We start from the raw sequence: 19,474 nt of genomic DNA, 5'->3' as shown, positions 1-19,474 counted from the left end.
AGCCCCTGTCATTCAACAAATCCAACACATAGAGAATCCTCCAACTGTTCCCTACGAACTGAGAAGGGGCTTTCCCCAAAAAGTTCAACACCTCCACAGTAAGACGGGAAAAAGTCAACCTCATCCCAACCTGTCCATAACAAACAACTACTCCTCCACCCTAAGGAACGTAGTCATTTCCATACAAATTCCTCTCCTCACTCAGGTCGTACATGGCCAGGTCGGCATTCACCCAACCAAACTCCTCCCTCAAAGATGCATAGCAATCCTCCGACCTAGGCCTCCTCTCATCATCAGTCATCATCTCCAACGAGGAAGACGATGAAGCCTTATCACCTCTACAAACCCTCTCCTCAATTTCTCATCACTTACCATTCTCTCTCTCCATTCACCAACTTCAACCTCACAACTCAAACTATCACTGGTCATAGACATTTCAAAATCAAAGCAAGATTAAAAGATCAAATTGTTAAATTGACAAACACAAACCTGATAGCAAAGGAAGAGAAAGTTTTCTTTCTTTCTTTCTTAGTTTCTTTCTTTCTCTCGCTCTGGGTTTTCCTTTTTCCTTTGCTTTGCTTGAAAAATGAATGCATCTAAAAAGCTTTTACAAGTCAAAACCCCTCAACTGCCCAAACACCTCGAGACAATCAAAATGTTTCGTGTTCCCAAAACCTAAATCATTACTCGCCCACAAATCGCCGTAATTTCGGGCCCACGAATCCAGCCAAACAGTTCCCACACATTCCCCGAAACCTAAATTCAAAACAAAACAGCTGTCAGACACATGCTTTCAAACTTTACTTTTTAACTATTCTCATTCCACGCAACAGCTGTCCAGAGAACGAATAAAAAATAAAGGGGGTTGTGTAAGTACCCTCCATTCCACACTACAGAACGCGTGTCCACATACCAGGACGTCCTACTTCAGCTCGTCCCACAACATCAGAGCGTACCAATGACCCAACACCCAGGTCATCAACAGCATCAGTTGCAACCATTTATGGAAGGATATCAACTAGCGCGATCTAGGAGCTCAACTAACGCCACAATCAAGGAGACATTAACTTTGTAACAACAGAGTAATGGCAAATCATCAAGATAGCACACAAGGTGGATCTACAATTCATAACGGTTCAAGCGCACATCTATCAATAGAGAGAGATGGACTACGTAAGGCTGGATTCAAGTTTACCCAAGAAACTTGATACGTAACTCTTATCCCAAGAAAAGTGCAGCCATTCCCTACTTTCCAAATTATCAGGTCGTAGTCCAGTAAACACCAACATCTACAGTGGGGGTTTGATATGGGTGATCACTGCCCCGGTCGTCTAGTAACTGCAGGATTGTGTAATTCATTTGTTTTAAATTTCTCAAGTTGGATTTTAATCAACCTCATAACAATTACGGTCAGAGTCCATTATGTCTCTTTCCACAATGCTATCCAAGGTAGGACGTATTTTCGGTTCGCGCTAGAAACCCATATGTTAATGTGAACGACTAGAGAACATAGATAGGTAGCCGAGTAATAACTATTAAAAGCATCTTTAGAAGCGACACTATCCTAACATCAAACACCAAATTTTCAATAATTTAGTGTTTTTTCATCTTCAGGAGAGACACATGTTGATGAAAACACTGAAAAAACACCAAAGCAAAAACCAAATTTTTGTCAAATTTGGTGTTTGCTTTGGTGATGTATTAAATCTCTCTCGCGGCTTTGGATAAACCGCGCGGTTTTGTGAACACCGCGTGGGCTTTGGTGTTAGTTTGGACCTCTATCTCGTAGTGTTTCGAACACCAAAATTTTGATGTGTCGCGGTTTACCGGTGGGCTTGGACTTGGTCTCTTGCACGGTTTTACAAAAACCGTGTGGTTTGGCGTCGAATATTTGATGTTTCTCCTAAAATTGGTTGGTGTTAGTTTGGCATTTGGTTTGGTTCAAATATTTGGTGTTGTTTTGGTTTCTCTTAAAGATGCTCTATCAGGGGATAATAGAGGGACTGTTATAAAAGCTAGGAAGGAAAATGAGAAGAAGTTATCTTATTTATTGTGAAAATGAAGTTGTTTCCTCCAGAGAGTGAGAATGATACACTTAAAACACATTTATTCACTAAAGCAAACACACGAACACTACCAGGATCCATTAAGAGAATACATGTTTAGCACATATCCGCAGATCCGATCCCAGCACATATACATTTATTCCTATCTGTTGCGAGACACTTCATTTTAGTAATGTTTGCAGGAACCATCTTTGCCAATCTTGCGGCTATTGTAACATAAATCAAATGTACCATGCAGGTCTTGCTGGACTTGAGCATGGGCAGAAAGCATCAACGATCGCACGTTTGCTATTTTAATTAGCGTCTCCAGAGCTGCAAACAAAACAGTCTCTTTTTATTTAATTATCTGAGTGTATGCATATGAAATGTGTGGCGGGTGGGTCAAATATGAGCGTTTATCCTGTATCCAATGTCAAACACATTGGCCACTGCAGATGATCTCCAGAAGCCCTTGAGCATTACAAAAATGAATGTGTTGGTCTAGTGAGAAAAGATTTGAAAACAACTTTGCTGAGTGTACAGTGCTCAGTATGGACTTATAAATCCAGATCACTTGGATCCATGTCGCTTCAACTGCAAATTAGATATTTGTGTTGATCTAGCATCAAATACGAGCATGCAACATCAAACAAGTCCTCTCTGAAGGCATCAAACATACCTGTCTCAAATGAAACCTGGGCCTCGCGGAGCTTTGGAGAGACCAACTTCCCAAAAACTGATAACGACTTCGATCGCTCCTTTTGAACCTATAAAATAGGGAAGAAGTTAGAAAAAATAACATAAAAGGAGAACTACAAATTAAGGCTCCATTTATATTAGGTTTAATGAGATCTATTTCTGTAATCCAAGTAGGTATTGAACGCACAATAGTAATATGGATCAGTTATTCCGAAGTTTAACAATATTAAAAATAGAAAATCAGACATTAACCATATGAGAGAACTGATTAATAGGTCACTTACTTGATCATCACCAGTGAGAGGAGATCGAGGAGATACAGGAGATGCTTTTCTTCTGAATTCCTTGTCATCTTCATTGAATAAAAAGAGTATAATCACTAACTATTTAAAACAGTGCAAATTTTGAAGTATCCCATACATCTGGTTGAGCACGAGGAATTGAGGATTGTCTAGTAACAACATGGCCGTAATGTTGTACCATGATGCACATACAAGGATGAGGTGTACAGTGGACAAATCCACCAGACTAAAGACCCTCTATCCCCAGCTTTTAGCAACAGCAAAAGATTGTCATCAACTCTAGTACCCATTCACATATTTTAAGAGGTCCCAAATAGAAAAACCCATTATTACGTCCATTATACATGAATCAGTTAATTGAGGACCATCTTCAGTTTTTTTTTTTTTTTTTTTCGGTTTAAAACTATATTTACCATTCATGGCCTGTCTGTAAAATAAGCAAATTAAATCCTGAATGTCGAAAAGAGCAAAGGTTATTGATTCAGTTATTTAGGCCATCATAACCAGTGTGACTGAGAAATTGTTGAAGTTCACCACCTTTACCAAGTTGCTTGGCTGCGATATGATTTGATACATCCTATAGACATGTTTAGCCCCTGAAGGTATACCTTCTGACCACCCAAAGCTTATAAACTTCTAATATCATACGTCATTGTTAATAAAACTGTAATCTTCCGAACTCACTAAAGTCTGAAAGGCACTAAAATATCAGCTAGCATATGAACTCAATTGACTGAATAGTTAACGTCCCTTGAAAGAAGAGCTTGAAGAGGAATTACTATGTAAAAGAACTTAGTGTGAGAAGGTCATATGGCAAGTAAGCTGACAACTCTTATCCCAGAGGTCAATGACATCTTCATTACCTAAGTTATCCAAAATATTGAGGTGGGCATCAAACATATTATTTTCCATTTAGCTAATTTCTCAAAACTGTCGAACCAACTTTGGATAAAGCATGGCACTAATGATTGTAAAATTCTTGCAAAAATGTCCCGTCCACTCTCCCATAGAGTGGCATCTAAGGAGACCATCTTGAGCATAATTGACCAAAACAAATGCCTGTTGTAGACACTATCGCCACAGTCAACTAGAACGGCAACTTACATGTTCCCTCTATTCATGAAACTAAGGAAATCTTCAAAAAGTAACAGATAGTTACCAGGATATTGAGATGTCCCCCGATGTCGTAGCAGAGAACTACTATTTTTATTTTTTGGATCCGCTTCATCAGATCCTGTTTCCCTTGAATAACAATAATCCTCACTAGAATACAACCATCTGGAAAGAGTGAAATGAGGTTCTTCTACCATGGGATCTGCAAAAATATATCATCATATGAAAGTAATACCTCAATCAACATGGATACTATGCAAAAGTCAAGATGAAAAAAAAAAATCGGTCATATGAGCTAAGCACAAGGCCGCTTAGGAATCTTTTTTAGGCGCGTACGCGCTAGTTTATCCAGATCTACAGGATTCCTAGTCAGATTCACACAGTGCAAACATGTTTTGTGCATATTGGCATGTCTCCCGCTCACCTCGTGTATTACATGGAACTTTGGCCATTGCCTGTTCTGTGCCAAGCAACTCTGAAAATTAATTCTTGTGGGGTATAGGGTAGCTTTGTTGCAGAAAAATTATCATTTTTCTTTCATTCCACATGATAGCCAAGTGCTAATCATCCTAAGTTACTCTACACAGTGAGGGCTGAGACTTCTGCAAGATTATATTTAATTCGAGATATTGCCATCATTTGTTAATCAAATACCAAAGGTGCAATAAAGATATCCTGAATCTCTTTCAAGCAGTCACCTTCTACGCTGTATTCCCTCTTTTCTCCTATATTTTTTGTATTTTTCATTCTCTTTGTGTTCCACTATCTCAGAACAAAATACTCTACCAATATATATTCTCATAGACCTCCGTCAGCCTTTACATATACTGATATACGCGATCTAGGCAAGCACTGCCCTATCTAGTAGAAGTCCTCTTGGGATAAAAGATAAAACACAAGCAGATTGAAACATCTGGTAAATTTTAATTTTTAACCACAGACTGTCAGTGAGCCTCTATGCTTTCAATATAAAATAAGATGCAAGAAGATCAGGTCAAATTTTGACCTAACAAACTTTCTAGGTTTGCACATGAAATTCTAGAGCCTCTCAAAACTAAGCCATTTGTACACGATGGACCAGGAACATGATTTCCTTCACCAACACGCATTTGATTGCCTAAGAAACCCTCCATCAGAACTCCGCACCCTTAATATCCACAGCACTCTGCTGGGAGCAAACATCCAAGTCACATAAGGTTCAAAAACAGATGTCGACTTTCAATTCAGCAAGCTCTGGAAAATAGGATAACATGGACTGAAACATAGTTTAATAACTTAGAATTAAGTAACCTTTTTCATGTAAAATGGTGCATAACTGAAGTTACATAACTATGGGAAAACATCAACTGGAAGGGTTAGAATAAATGATCAGATCATGTAAAAATAAATATGCTCAATCAGAGCATGTAGAAAACCGGAGCCACATGTACATATAAAATAAGTGATTTACCCATTTTGAAGAATCCATTTAACTTCCCACATGACTGGGAACATATAATTAACAGAATTCCAGATGTTACATTGAGTTTTTGGGTAATACTTGATAGTTGCTTACTAAAATTCAGTAGATACCTTGTCGTGGAGATTCTCCGTCCAGTTGCCTCACTTGCAGTGTGGTGACAGCAGGGTGTAACTTCAGGTCATATAAAGCACTGGTAACACGTGAAGCGCCCATTGAATATCGAGCACTGGCTAATTCAATCCATCCCTGTGTACAAGAAACATTATAGCCAAACGTATGCCATCATACTTTGTTCCTTGGAATAATTAAAATGTGTCATAGGAGTATTGAGAAAAAAATTTAAATGAGGTAATAATCGAAAAGAAGATTAATAAAAAAAAAAAAAAAAAGCCCATGTTATTAGCTGTTGCAAATAAACCAAATTTTAACATCAAAACAATCACATTATATAACACACTCAAACATACACAAAAGATAAAAGAAAGAAACTTTGTTAGTATTACCTGACGAAGTGTTGAAGACAATGAATCCATAAGTGTTAAATAACTGTCCATTGAGTCTAGAAACTGCAAAACTTTTCCATCTTCTTCTTTTGTACATTCGTCACTTATCTCTTTTTCATTTTTTTTTTCCTTCTCCTTCTTGTTTTGATTCTTCGTTTTGTTTCTCATGTTTAGAGTTTTGATCTGGTTTTTGTTCTTCTTCTTCTTCCATGGAAACTTTTTTATCGTTGTTCAACAAAGCCAAAATTCGTTAAAATACCGTTGGCTCACCCAAATGGGCCGGGTTTATGTTAACTGACCCAAATCCGTACCTAATGGGCCCAAAAAGGCCTCTTTAGATATTTGTCCAACTCTGAAACCAAATTTGATAAACGTTCATTTCGCTGAATCAGGCCTGTGGTGGGATTTTACATCCTTCAAATTATTTTCAAGAACCAGTTTGCTTTATGATAGAATATGGTACAAACTTATTGTTGGAAAAAGTGCCAAGTTGGAAGACCGTCAATTACGTAAACTCGAGCAACACGTGCATCAAGTGCAAAGTGGAACCTACTAAACGGTTTTTTTGAAAGAGACATGGAAGTCCACGGTTGGCGTCAGTGTACCATATACCCTGCTCAATTATGTCTTTTGCTGGTTCGGTTCACTTATTTTCATTACTGTTGTCGCCTAGACGCCTACCTCAACAAAATATGGATAATACCAATTATACTCACCGCACAGTTTTTGGTTGAAACTTGAAAGTTCACTACCCAAATTGAAAATTTCTACTATAAGCTAAATAGCAAGTCCAATGGGGTGCTATATGTACGGTTAAATAGTCATATAATACCCCAATCATTAAAATGTCATTCTAATGGGGGTGCTAAAAGAGTCTTAAATTTGGAAGCTGTTATAAATCCAGTCAAAGTTAAGACTTTTGTTAGCAGCTGTCATAATAAGTTGTCGGGAGACGGACGACATAATTTCTGCCGATTATGTTTGTCTCCTATTTTAATTAAATGGATCCTACGCAAAAGAAGAGAATTTTGCATTTCTGTTGCAAGTTAATAGACAGAATATAGAGTTTCTATCATCCGTATCCCGAACTTAACAACTGTTAAAAAGTGTGATTGGATTGATTTTTTTGTTTTGGGCTGCCAAATATGGCTGGGCATACTAAAAAGCCTATATAACACTTTTTAGCATATAACAGCCCTCCCATTATAGTAGCCCTCCATTGGACTTGTTCTAAAAAGATCTAGATACTCCATTCCTCTTATAACAGCCCTCCCATTATAGTAGCCCTCCATTGGACTTGTTCTAAAAAGATCTAGATACTCCATTCCTCTTACTGATCAATCAGCACAAAAAAAAAAAAGACTAATTAGCAGAGGCAGTAATGGCTCTGTTCTGAAAGACCGAGTGTCCCAGTGTCACGTGAACCACCCAAATGCAGCAACTGTATGAAATATCTGGAAGAGCTTTTTATTTTTGTATTTTTTTTGAGAAGAGCTTTTCAATTAAGCATAACTAATACCAGACCAAGTTTTGGATTGAAAACGATAGTTGTAGAAGATCTGAATTCTAGATCTGATTTCACTTCCCTGCTAGCAGTCAAACTTGTCGGAATAGTCACCAGCGTACGGATTCATCCTAACAACAAAAGTTGTCATGATACCAAAGGATGATTCTAATACTTACATTTTCATAACTACTTAATGGTGCTCTCTTTCAGTTCTAAATCCTAAACATGATTCTGATCCTCCATCAATATAAGCATTTTCTCCTTGGTGCATAACGGGAGCAAAAGTTTTCCAGCACGCCTCTATGCCATTCATGCTAGCTAACTAATAACTACGCAAAATTACTCGCTGAAAACTACTTCGTAGAATACCTCAAGGATCTGCACAAATGGATATGATGTTTCTAAGACTCGTAGTCGTAGCTCATGGCCGGAGAATTGCTATAGAACACTTTAATCCTAAAGAGAATAGAAGTGAATTAACCAACAGGCAACATAAATCGATGTAAATGTAATACGAAGTTGATAAAAGGAATCAGGCTAATGCACCTGCACTACAAATCTACAATAAGGTAATGAACAACAAAACAAAATTTACGATTATCTCCTAAATAAAAAAAACCACTGGTCTGATTACAATATGAGTAAAACTGTAAAAGTAGTACAACACAACAAAAACATTGAATATTTTATTTAAGCAGACCACTGGTCTGATTACAATATGAGTAAATGTAGTACAACAACATGTTATACACTTCATTATCAAAAATATAAGAAAATCATGTTTATACACTTATCTCTTTAATCTGAAAACACAAAAGAGATATTAAACCTTTACAGAGAAAATCTCCAAGAGAGAAGACCATGTTCCTGAAACAGCAAATACCATCCCCAGAATCACAATCGCCACATCCAACACCATTATATTCCACTTCATTTCCTCCTTGAACACCAACAGATGAAACAAAGCAGGTAACACAAAACCCAAAATGCAGCACACACTACTCCCCACCAAAGACAAAAAATCGGCAAAATTAGGAACCATTAGTGCTACTATACTCACTCCTAAAACCACCAACCATCTCAACCAAAAACAATACCTTCCACCCCAAAATCTCCTCTCAAACACTTCATAAACTGGATTCATCATCAATGGAAAAGTGAAGAACAGATTAATACATAAACACAACTGTACCAAGTTGCTCAATAGACCTTTTCCCAAGTTGGTAGTGATTATATCTTGAGTCTCATCTCCAAATGCAAAGTACCCCAAGGCTCCAAATCCAGCATACATCAAAGAAATGAAACACATTGACCACCCCAAAGTCTTGCCAAACTTCTCCTTATTTTTAGTCTCGGATTCCAATGGCAATACCATTCCAATACCTTCAAATGCATAAACAGCAACACCCAAACCATAGAAAACAACAGACAAACCACCAAAGGCTTCTAAAACAGGTTTTTGTTTTAGAAAAATCATTACATCTTCAACCATAACAACACCCATAGCTCCAATATCGACAACATCAGCGAAAATACTCAAAGGGGCAAGATGGGTAAGAGTTGGAATTGAGTTCAATCCCAATTGAAATGGAAAACAAGTCCATATATAAAATGTCTTAGGCTTAAACCCCAAAATATTCTGATTCCTCAATTCTCTAAAACTTGTTAAACTTGATGATGAATTGAAAACATAAGCTAAAGTATTGGCAATGAAAATAAGATAACTTACACAAAACCCAGCTTGAGAAAGAACAATCATAGCATCAACAGCAAACCTACCAATCCTTCCACATACACTGAACCCCAAATCACCAAAAGAATTAATCTTTGACAAACTTTTATGAGTTTCAAGCTTCCTTCTTGTGTAAACAAGAAGCATCATACAATGGTAAGTAAGAATAGCAACTATGAATATCATTAACATACCAAATACCCATCCTGTTTTCTTGAAAGTGTATGGTAAACCAAGAACTCCAGCGCCAACTATGGCTATGAATACATTTGCAAAGGTTTTTGGTTGGGAAGAAAGAGGTTTGGCTTTAGGGAATAAGGGTGTGTTTTCTGTTGGTAAGGTATATGAAGATGAACCTGCTTCTTTATCAAACACCATGACTTTGAAGTGGATTGAAAAGGAGGATTTAGCTTGTTTATCGTTTTTTTTTTTCTCTGTTTTTGTTAGAAAGAAGAAGATGAGAAGCTGAGAATGAGGGTGAACCTTGAAACTTGAAAAGTTGAACGAGGAAGTTGTTTGTTTCGTTTTATAGGTGAGTATTATTATTAGGTGGAAAATGGGTACATGAGTTTTGATCACATCTCAAGTCAATGATTGCTTCGTGTCATGTTGTGCGGCAGGGAAATTTTCCAAAATATTTTAATATATTTGAAGTTTCAACACTGATGGTAGAAAATGTCGAAATATAAAGATGGGAGCGGTTCTACTGTTCTTGCCGGGGGACATATATTTCAAAAAACATAAATAAACTCATGATTGTTGGGGTATTTTTAAAGAGACTTGTATTGGGCGCCACATAAATTGGATTGCCAGCCTCCAGCCCAAGTCCAACAACAAAGCCCAACAGCAAAGCCCAATACACTCCCCCCCTCCCAACCTCAACGCATACCGGCTACAACCTATTCTAACCGGTCATCTCTCTCGCGATTTCTCACCAAAAACACCCAAAACAAAAAATCACTCTACCAATCACTCGTGATTTAATTATTGACCACCAATCACCAATCACTGTCTTCAGTTTCGAATATCAATTTTTGTGAGTGCATTTTGTTTAATTTTTTTTTTAATTCAACTCTAGTTTCTCAATTTGTAGTTTCTATTGTTGAATAATAAGTATGGTTGTTATTGTTGAATAATTTATGGTTTTATTGTTGATTATTATACAATGCAAGTTGTTTGGACTCCAAAACGAAGTATTGTTTGAAAAACATTGAAACGACCTAATGAAGTTGTTTTGAAGATGTCCCAAACGACTCAGGGAGGTCATTTTGGAAATGGCCCAAACGACCTAGTGAAGTCGTTTGAATTATATATATACGAGCAGGTTCCGTTTACAATATTTTTTATACCATAGTTTATACCACACCCCCTTACAAGATGAATTAAGTGCTAATAATTTGTAGATATGATTTACTAATCATAGATAACATCTTCACAAAAATTCATCTCATTTGGAAATCTCTAACCTAGTTAAAAGTAGTTGTAAACTTTGATTTTTTTTTAACGGTTCAGATTTTTCGATTTTGCAATTATTGTTTGACATAGTTAAACATTATCAAATGAGGTGAAATTTTATCGAGGTGATCTTCATGGTTAGTTGAACACATCCACAAAAAATTAGGTTATAATTCATGTTGTAGGTAACGTTGTGGGGTATGGTATAAACTATGGTATAAAAAGTATGGTAAACGGAACCTCGATATATATATATTCTTGAATATTCTTTGTATTGTTAAATAATTTGTAGTTTCTATTGTTGATTATTATACAATGCAAGTTGTTTGGGCTTTGAAACGACAAATTATACAATGCAATTAATTTGTGGTTTCTATTGTTGATTATTATACAATGCAAGATGAATAATAAAATCGATAGAATGTATAAAGAGGTGAGAGATATTTTTGGGTATAGTGAGGGAGTCTTGGTTTTGAAACTTCAGGGTTATGAAAAATTGGGTTTGAGTGCACCTACTGTAGTTAAGTTAGTAAGTTGTAGTCCTTCGCTATTGGTTGGTAGTGTTAATGAGGATTTTGTCAGAGTTCTTGAGAAGTTAAAGGGTCTAGGAGTTAGTAGTGATTGGTTTGTGGAGCATTTGTCATATGGAAATGTATATGATTGGAGTAGGATGCATGACATTATATGTTTTCTTGAAAAAATGGGTTGCAGTAAAAAGGATATTGGACGGCTGTTTGAGATAAATCCTGCTTTCGTGATCGAAAATTATGGGAAGAAAGTTTATGTCCTAATATCTATGCTACTCAAAGTAGGTCTCAAGATGAATGATATTGGAAATTGTTTGAATTTAATGGTATTTGATTTTTCTTTTAATAATCTTAGTGGTATACCAATTATGACATTTGTTTCGTTGCAAAGTAATTCTTGTTGGGATTTTTGGAAGTTTTGAAGTTTTGGAACTGTAATAGTAGTGTTAAAAATCAGAATATGATTTAGATTTGACTAAACTTATTATAGTTACTAGTACTTGTTTTATTTTTCTTTGTAAGAATGGGCCCTCGATCAAAGAATGTGAAGAATGTAACGAAAACTACATTTAAGGGTGTGCAGAAGTTGTTTGGTGATCCTCTAGTGGTGACGCAGCTGAAAGAAAAAAAAATGGAGAGGGCACCACGACATTAGCGCATAGAAGGGACCACAAAGAAAAAGAGGTTCCTGAAGTTCCGAGTGAAGATAGTGTAGATAGCGATAACAATGTAGGTTTATATGTAAATATGGATCGTGGGAAGAGGATATTGATAAGGAGGGGAAGAGGAGAGTGATGAGGAGGGTGATGAAGAGGATGACAATGGGGATGAGGAGGAGGAGGAGCAGAATGATGATGTGGAAGAAAATGTAGTAGAAGTCGTACCACTAGTGGAAGAAGCACTTCTAGTATTGGATTTCACTACACCATAAGGGCCATTTTGTAACAGAGCAAAATTTTCATTTGTAACGAATATATCCGTTACTACCTTTCTAATGGATATAACTGTGAGGTTTGTTGGTATCCGTTAGTATATTACAATTGATTTTTCTAATTATTATCAAAGCCTTTTGGTAACAATTGTGTCCGTTAGCAAACAACTAAAATAATGACCAGCAGGGTATATTCGTAACTAACAAACAACATTAAATTAAATAGAAAAAAATTGTGCCCAAAGATTTCACATACTCGTCTCTCTCTTCAATCCTCCATCGAACATTTCCCCCGTTTCCTCTGTCAAACCCTCACCGACGAAGAAGGAAATAAACCAGGTACGTTTTTTTTTTCTTTTCTTCTACCCAAACCCCATCTAGCGCTTAATTTCTAAGTTATTTTTTTTTTTTAATGGTGCTCCATGATCAACTGCTCAAGTTAGGTTTATTTGGTTCACTTCATTCAAAATTAAGCTTTGTATTGAAACTGTAAGATTGGACTCTAAATTTACGCTTCTCGATCAATTGGGATATTTTGTTGGTTTGGAGTTCGGTTGGCTAATAAACAATCGAAAAGAATTTCGGTTTAATTAAATAGTTTCGTTTATCTAAGATTCATTTTTCCTTACAAACTGTTTATGTTTCTTTGATTTCCTAGGTTGTGATGCTACATAGCTTTTTCTCTCTTCCTTTGACATATAATTTTATCAATTTTTGTTATGTATTGTTTTTTTACTAGTTTTTTTTTTTTCAGTGAATTCAATCTTGAGATCTTTGGGTTGGTTTCTTCCCTTTCATTTTGTTTTTGTCAAGTGAAAAGCTTTGCCACATTGAACCTTTTACAAAGATTGTTATGGAACATGCACGACATTCTCCTCGATTGATGAAACTCTTTGGAGTCTAGTTATTGTTTGGAATTGAATTGTGCCCAAAGATTTCACATACTGTCTCTCTCTTCAATCCTCCATCAACATTTCCCTTTTCCTCTGTCAAACCCTTTGAAGAAGGAAATAAACCAGTACGTTTTTTTTTTCTTTTCTTCTACCCAAACCCCATCTAGCTTAATTTCTAAGTTATTTTTTTTTTTAATGGTGCTCCATGATCGAAAAAAAGTTAGGTTTATTTGGTTCACTTCTAATCGATAAATTTGGGGAAATTAAGCTTTGTATTGAAACTGTAAGATTGGACTCTAAATTTACGGCTTCGATCAATTGGGATATTTTGTTGGTTTGGAGTTCGGTTGGCTAAAAACAATCGAAAAGAATTTCTAGTATTAATTAAATAGTTTCTGTATATAAGATTCAGTTTTCCTTACAAACCGCTTATGTTTTGCTTTTTGATTTCCTAGGTTGTGATTCACATAGCTTTTTTTCTCTTCCTTTGATGTATTGTTTATCGAATTTTTGTTATGTATTGTTTTTTTTACTAGTTTTTTTTCCAGTGAATTCAATCTTCAGATACTGGGTTGGTTTCTTCCCTGTTCATTTTTGTTTTTGTCAAGTGAAAAGCTTTGCCACATTGAACCTTTACAGTATTGTTATGGAACATGCACGACATTCTCTGATTGATGAGAGCAACTCTTTGGAGTCTAGTTATTGTTTGGAGTTGAATTGGATTTTTGTTCAAGGTAGTATGATTGATGGTTTATTTGTTTTGTTTTTGGGGTTTAGGATATTGCGGTTGCTGACCTTCCTCCAACGCATCCTATTCGATTGGGGATAGCACTAAATTACTTTGTGTTTTACTATGAGATATTGAATTCTTTTGAGAAAGCTTGTAGCATGGCGAAACAAGTTTGCTTACTTTTTTGGATTGAAGATATTGATTGGTTCTAATATGATGGGTTTTTAGCATTTTTATGGATTTGGTATGTCATATGTGGTAACATAATTTGTAGGTAATATAATTAAATAAAGTAATTGGATTGTAATGAAAACATGCTTAGTTAGCTAACTAACACAATGTTTAATTCTTTACTTTTTTTCTTTGCTCGGTAATGAATGAAATTAATTCCTTGTTTGACTTCTAGATTTATACATGTCCTTCCACAAAGGATTTCTTGTGTAAGTTGATTTGTGCATAGAATTTGCAAGCACATTGGAGTTAGTCTAGCTGACTTGTGTGATTTTCATGTTTTTCTTTTCTTTTAATTCCTTTTTCTTTTTGCTTGTTCACGTATTTGGGGGTAAGTTTGTATAATCACGAATGAGTGTGCATTTGTATTACAAGCAAACACTACACCATATAGAAGCTGCAAAAAAACTTGTCTCGGAGAAAGGAGAGGCAGTCAAATCTGCTAAAGCCAAAAAGGAAGATATAATTGATTTGGTGACTGAGTTAAAGAAGGCCAAGGATGATCTGACACGTCTAGAAGAAAGATTTAAACTCAAACCTGGCCTCCCCAGAGAAGGATGGGAAGATTGATTATACTCGTGATTTTTTCGCTCAGCAAGCATTTTTGACAGTGTCGGGCCAGCTCCAGGTTGAGACATTTGCTTGTGCTCTTAGCAATGTTTATACCAAGGCCCAAAATTTCGATATCGTTTAATATATCGGTGTACCCAAAAACCGAGATATATCGGATATATCGGATATCTCGGTTTTTTTGGTGACCAGTCCAAAGTTTCTAAAATATCGGATATCTCACCGATATATCTCGGATATCTCGCCAATATATCTCGGATATATCGGATATTTCGGAAATTTCAATATTAAATTATTAAAAATTGGTCAAAAAGTCAACCGATATATATCGATTATATCGGAAATATCGATTATATCGGCGATATAAACTTTCATATCGGAAATTCCGATATATCTCGGAAAAAAAGGGGTTTAATATTCGGTGGATATATCTCGGAAATATCGATCTCGGTGTACCAATTTACCGAGATATATCGGCGAGATATCGGATATCTCGGCAATATTTTGGGCCATGGTTTATACATTTGGACCAACTTTTTGAGCTGAACATTCTCACACATCAAGGCATCTCGCAAAATTTTGGATGGTAGAGCCTGAGATAGCATTTGCAGATTTAGAGGTATGAGATGTTATTTTACGTCATTTCAATTGTACCAGCATAAAACTGGCTCAAAGATTACACTCCAGCTTTATAAAATGTTCATGATATACAACAACACGTGCATACACACATTAGAACACACTGGTTGAACCTCCAAAAAAATGTTTGTATCAAACATAGTCAGACATTCATGTAGTCCACTGTTCACAGAATAAAAATTATCTCATGATCTCCCTAGATTAATCTTATCTTTTTTTGTTAACGCCATCAAACCCATAGTTTCAATTTTGAGTAAAACAGATTGCCCCTTCCTAGTCGAGTCATTCTCGTAATTACCTCTTTCAGTTTTCCATATAATAGACAGCCCAATTTTTTTAATTTTACAGCCCGATTTCAAGAAGCTTGAGGCGTTCAAAAGTATGATGTTTTATGGGGAAATTGTTTTTAGTGACTTGACGATCTTCACCAAGTAGACCCATAATTCATCTCTTGTGATCATGCTCCCGTGTTAGTGTAAAAAATTATTGATCTGGTTGACAACTTAATATAGGAATGTTCCATTATAGTTTCCTATTGATGGTTCTAATGTTTATGTTTGGAAGAATTTTGGTATTTCAGTGGGCATTTATTGAAGTTTCCGTGCTTGTAGGATGATATAAACTATGCGGAGGAATATGTTAAATTTCTCTGTAAATTGTTACTAGAACATTGTCGAGATGATATGGAGTTCATGGTGAAGAATTTTGACAAAACAACGATAGACCGTCTGGAAATGGTTTCTTCAACTCCCTTTGAGCGTATTACTTACACGAGCAATTGAGCTACTGAAAGATGTCGATGCCACTTTGAGAAAAAGGTGGAATGGGGAATAGATCTAGCATCTGAACATGAACGGTAGATGAAGATATTGTGAAATGATTGTTAGTTTTGTGTTAATCTATTGATTTACTTTCTAAGCTGATTGTGTTCCTGATGGTGTAGATACCTCACAGAGGTCATGTTCAAAAAACCTGCTATCGTGTACAACTATCCCAAAGATTTTAAAGCATTTTACATGAGGCTTAATGATGACTTGAGAATAGTGGCTGCTATGGATGTATTAGTACCCAAGGTATGTTAGTTTATGTCTTTCTTTGGGAAATGTTGTACTTTTCAGTAGACCAAAAGTGCTCCTTTTTTATATATTTAAAAAATAATAATCTTATGCTAGTCTGCTGATTGACCAAAACATTATATGGATGCTATGATTGAGTTGAACATCTAGAGCTGTTCTATAATTGAGATTGTTTATTCCATTAGTATTTAAGTGATTTGCTTTTGCATTTCAGGTTGGGGACCCATGTTGAGAGATCTGTTTGACATGGTGGAAAGTTTTCCACAAAAGCTCCATTGCCGATAGGCTTGCACTTGAATATCGTTGCGAACACTACATCAATGGTCTGCTCCTTGTCTACAAGTGCAAGCCCTGTTACGATGATTATCCAAGTGCACACAGAGAGAAGCCACCATTTGTATTGGTAAGCAAAAAACTCTCCCACTTCACCTGTTTCTTACAGTATGAGTAAATACTTTGATAATTTTTTTCAATTATTTTACAAGTCATTGTAGTGAGAATTTTGTTTCCTCCAGATGATGCTGATGGAATTCAGGAATTTATCGAAATGATCCCCACAAAGAATAGGCAAGAATCAATTGTCCCTTTCCTGAGATTACGATATGAGGCGAGTAACTACTTCTAAGTTTCATTGCTTGTTTGCCTTGACATTTTGTACTAATCAAGTGTCATTTTGTAGGCTCACAACGAGTAGCCCTGTTCCATTATGCTGCCTCAATTCTATTTTTTATCCTTGGAATTTTAATATGCAATGCAAAACTAAGGTAGGTTCCAAAATCTGTCTTTTAACTATGCTACTTGTGAAGTGGATATAACTTTATGTTGTTGAGTACTTGAGTTTTTTAACAAATGCTTGCAACCATTCTATGGTTTTAAATCTAGATTTACATACAAATGACTTTGAATTGTTTTCCATTTTTTAAGTAGTGGGCAGTAATGTATCTTATTTATTTGTCTTGTGTCTTAGACCAACATTACAACAATGTGGACAATACACTGGGCTTACGTTCGTTCTAATTGCATCACTTGCACTTCAGTAAGAATAATTAGCTCATGCATGTATTAAACATGTGCCCATTGGCCAACAAGCTTGACGTGTCGATATCGTTAATGGCATCATCTCGCATTTGGCCATTGTTGTAGGCTCTATCTTAAAAAGCTAGTTTATTCCTCGTGTTCTATGTTATTCAGGTCTGCCCACCCTTTAAATCTTGAACCCCAACATACTTGACCAAGGCAGTAATATTATTTTTGAAGGATATGCAACAAATTACCCTGTTTTTTGTTGGTTTACAAGTACTATTTTTTTGGTTGCTTTCTCTTCAATTTCGAAGTGAAGATTATAGGATCAAGTCAATGGGTCCATTTGGCAAAAGCTTTAACTAAAGGAACAAAAAAAATATTTTGACGGAAACTTGGGCCACTTGATTGAATGATTCTATTTGCTTATGGTAACTCAAAGTTAAACATTATACTTGTAAAGTACACTAATACTACTTATATCTATTCTTTGGTTTATAACTCTTTTGCTATTAGTTATTAATAATGACAACACAGTTTCTGGTTTTTGTTTCCTTCATTTGATCAGGAGGTGTTAGATACTGTTCAACTTTGTAAAGATGATCAAGAGAGTACATTTGCTATGCTTACTTCTGTGCTAAACCTGGGAAACATTTCTGTTCAAGTAATTGACAATGAGAACCATGTGCTTGTTAGGTTTGTCAATATATGTCTATCTGTATATGGTAGAAATGAATCAAGGAAAAAATAGGAAAACTCATTGTGAGACTTTGTTTTTGTTTCAATGTATATTGTAATTTGGATTGGAGGCTTTGTTTCTTTCTATGTAAATTGAGATTTGGATTGGTGGTTTTATTTCTATAAAGTTTAATTGGTTATTGGTTTTTCTTGTTGCTCATTTGTTGCTTGAGTTGTTGTGTAGATATTTATGTGAGATGGAATAGTCAGATGTAGTAGAATTAGATGTGTAGGGTAAACATTATTTGACCTAGGATTTTTTTATATATATTTTAGTGGCTACAGTTTACTAACGGATATTTTCATTACAAACAATAGTTAGTAAATATCACATCCATTACTAACGGATATATCCGTTAGAAATGACAAATTCAATCGGGACATCAATAGTTAGCTATCTGTTACAAAAAAATTTAGTAACGGATATAACCGTTACTAAAATTATTATTAAGTAGCGGTTATATCCGAGGACTAAATTTGGCCTAAAATGAGAGTGACGCCCCAGAGCTAACAGATATAACCGTTAGTAAAAATATAAGTAACGGATATAACCGTTAGTAAACGCCTTTTCTGGTGTAGTGTTTTATGAGAAAATCCAATGATGATTTGGAGTTCAAAAGAGGTGAGTATGGGGGTGACCCATATGAGTCAGAGTTGTTGTATGACTATGCGGTGCATATCGCTCGCGATGTTTGGGAGAAGAGGGTAATATTTTGATTTTCTTTAGTACTTTGATTTTCTTTTACAAAATCTTTTGTTTCTACTCATTGAGTCTAATGCATGCTTGGTTGTTTCAGGAGGATCGCGGAGCGTTGAAGTGTGTTTTGCACTTAGCGAAGTAGTGCCAATGGGATTTCATGAACGAATTTAGAAAGTCTTCGAGATTTGAGCACGAGCTAAGAACGACTCAGCCATGTTGGTTGCTAGAGTCCCCAAACGACTGGGCTCGAGTTCTAAATGTTGTTGATTCATTCATTCAAGTGTTTTGCATTCATTCATTCATTCATTCATTCAATCAATCAAATGTTTTGTATTCATTCTAATAAAGTATTACCTCATTATTTAGGTTAATTTGCTTGTCTTTGTCGTCGACGATTTCTCGAAATCTCATTTGCTCGACTAGTCGCATCTTCTATTTCTTCAACTTCTTCACCTTCACGTTCAATATTTTTTGCCACTTCTTCACTTTCTATTGGTTGTTATTCACCTTCAACATTTCTTCTATTTTCTCCTTTTCTAATTTGTTGTTGCACCTCAAGCATTACCTCAAATGCTTCTTCTTCATCTTCGTGTTTCATTTA

At 35.8% G+C, this 19,474-nt stretch overlaps 2 protein-coding genes and 1 long non-coding RNA gene across 8 annotated transcripts; 1 reads left to right on the top strand and 2 right to left on the bottom strand.

Moving 5' to 3' along the window:
• Positions 1–2,028: 2,028 nt before the first annotated feature.
• LOC147491621 (coiled-coil protein) lies at positions 2,029–6,391 on the bottom strand. 2 transcript variants are annotated; one of them, XM_086565197.1, is made up of 6 exons: positions 6,125–6,391; positions 5,732–5,867; positions 4,206–4,361; positions 3,029–3,096; positions 2,725–2,812; positions 2,029–2,378 (listed from the first exon to the last, which is right to left on the bottom strand). In XM_086565197.1, exons 1-6 carry the CDS (start codon positions 6,290–6,292, stop codon positions 2,233–2,235), a joined length of 762 nt encoding a protein of 253 aa, XP_086421323.1. In that variant the 5' UTR covers positions 6,293–6,391; the 3' UTR covers positions 2,029–2,232. The 2 variants fall into 2 exon arrangements, with proteins under 2 accessions (XP_086421323.1, XP_086421322.1); XM_086565196.1 differs by having other exon boundaries at positions 2,029–2,639; positions 6,125–6,358.
• Positions 6,392–8,287: 1,896 nt separating this feature from the next.
• LOC147491620 (amino acid transporter AVT3B-like) lies at positions 8,288–9,898 on the bottom strand. Of its 2 annotated transcripts, XM_086566282.1 has the most exons (2): positions 9,558–9,697; positions 8,288–9,427 (listed from the first exon to the last, which is right to left on the bottom strand). In XM_086566282.1, the coding sequence occupies exons 1-2, from the start codon at positions 9,566–9,568 to the stop codon at positions 8,455–8,457; spliced, it is 984 nt and encodes a 327-aa protein (XP_086422408.1). In that variant the 5' UTR covers positions 9,569–9,697; the 3' UTR covers positions 8,288–8,454. The 2 variants fall into 2 exon arrangements, with proteins under 2 accessions (XP_086422408.1, XP_086422409.1); XM_086566283.1 differs by having other exon boundaries at positions 8,288–9,898.
• A 5,316-nt stretch (positions 9,899–15,214) lies between these two features.
• On the top strand, positions 15,215–18,319 carry LOC147491619 (uncharacterized). 4 transcript variants are annotated; one of them, XR_015200149.1, is made up of 7 exons: positions 15,215–15,319; positions 15,951–16,195; positions 16,283–16,412; positions 16,630–16,818; positions 16,931–17,022; positions 17,095–17,179; positions 18,004–18,319. It is a non-coding gene; the product is annotated as an uncharacterized LOC147491619 (long non-coding RNA). The 4 variants fall into 4 exon arrangements; XR_015200147.1 differs by having other exon boundaries at positions 17,095–18,319; XR_015200148.1 differs by having other exon boundaries at positions 16,931–17,179.
• The last annotated feature ends 1,155 nt before the right edge of the window (positions 18,320–19,474 follow it).

The sequence above is a fragment of the Coptis chinensis genome, chromosome 6 (assembly GCF_015680905.1).
Source record: "Coptis chinensis isolate HL-2020 chromosome 6, ASM1568090v1, whole genome shotgun sequence".
In the NCBI taxonomy this organism is placed as follows: Eukaryota; Viridiplantae; Streptophyta; class Magnoliopsida; order Ranunculales; family Ranunculaceae; genus Coptis; species Coptis chinensis.
The sequence above is the reverse complement of the archived record's forward strand: the minus strand, read 5'-3'. Positions and strand labels throughout refer to the sequence as shown.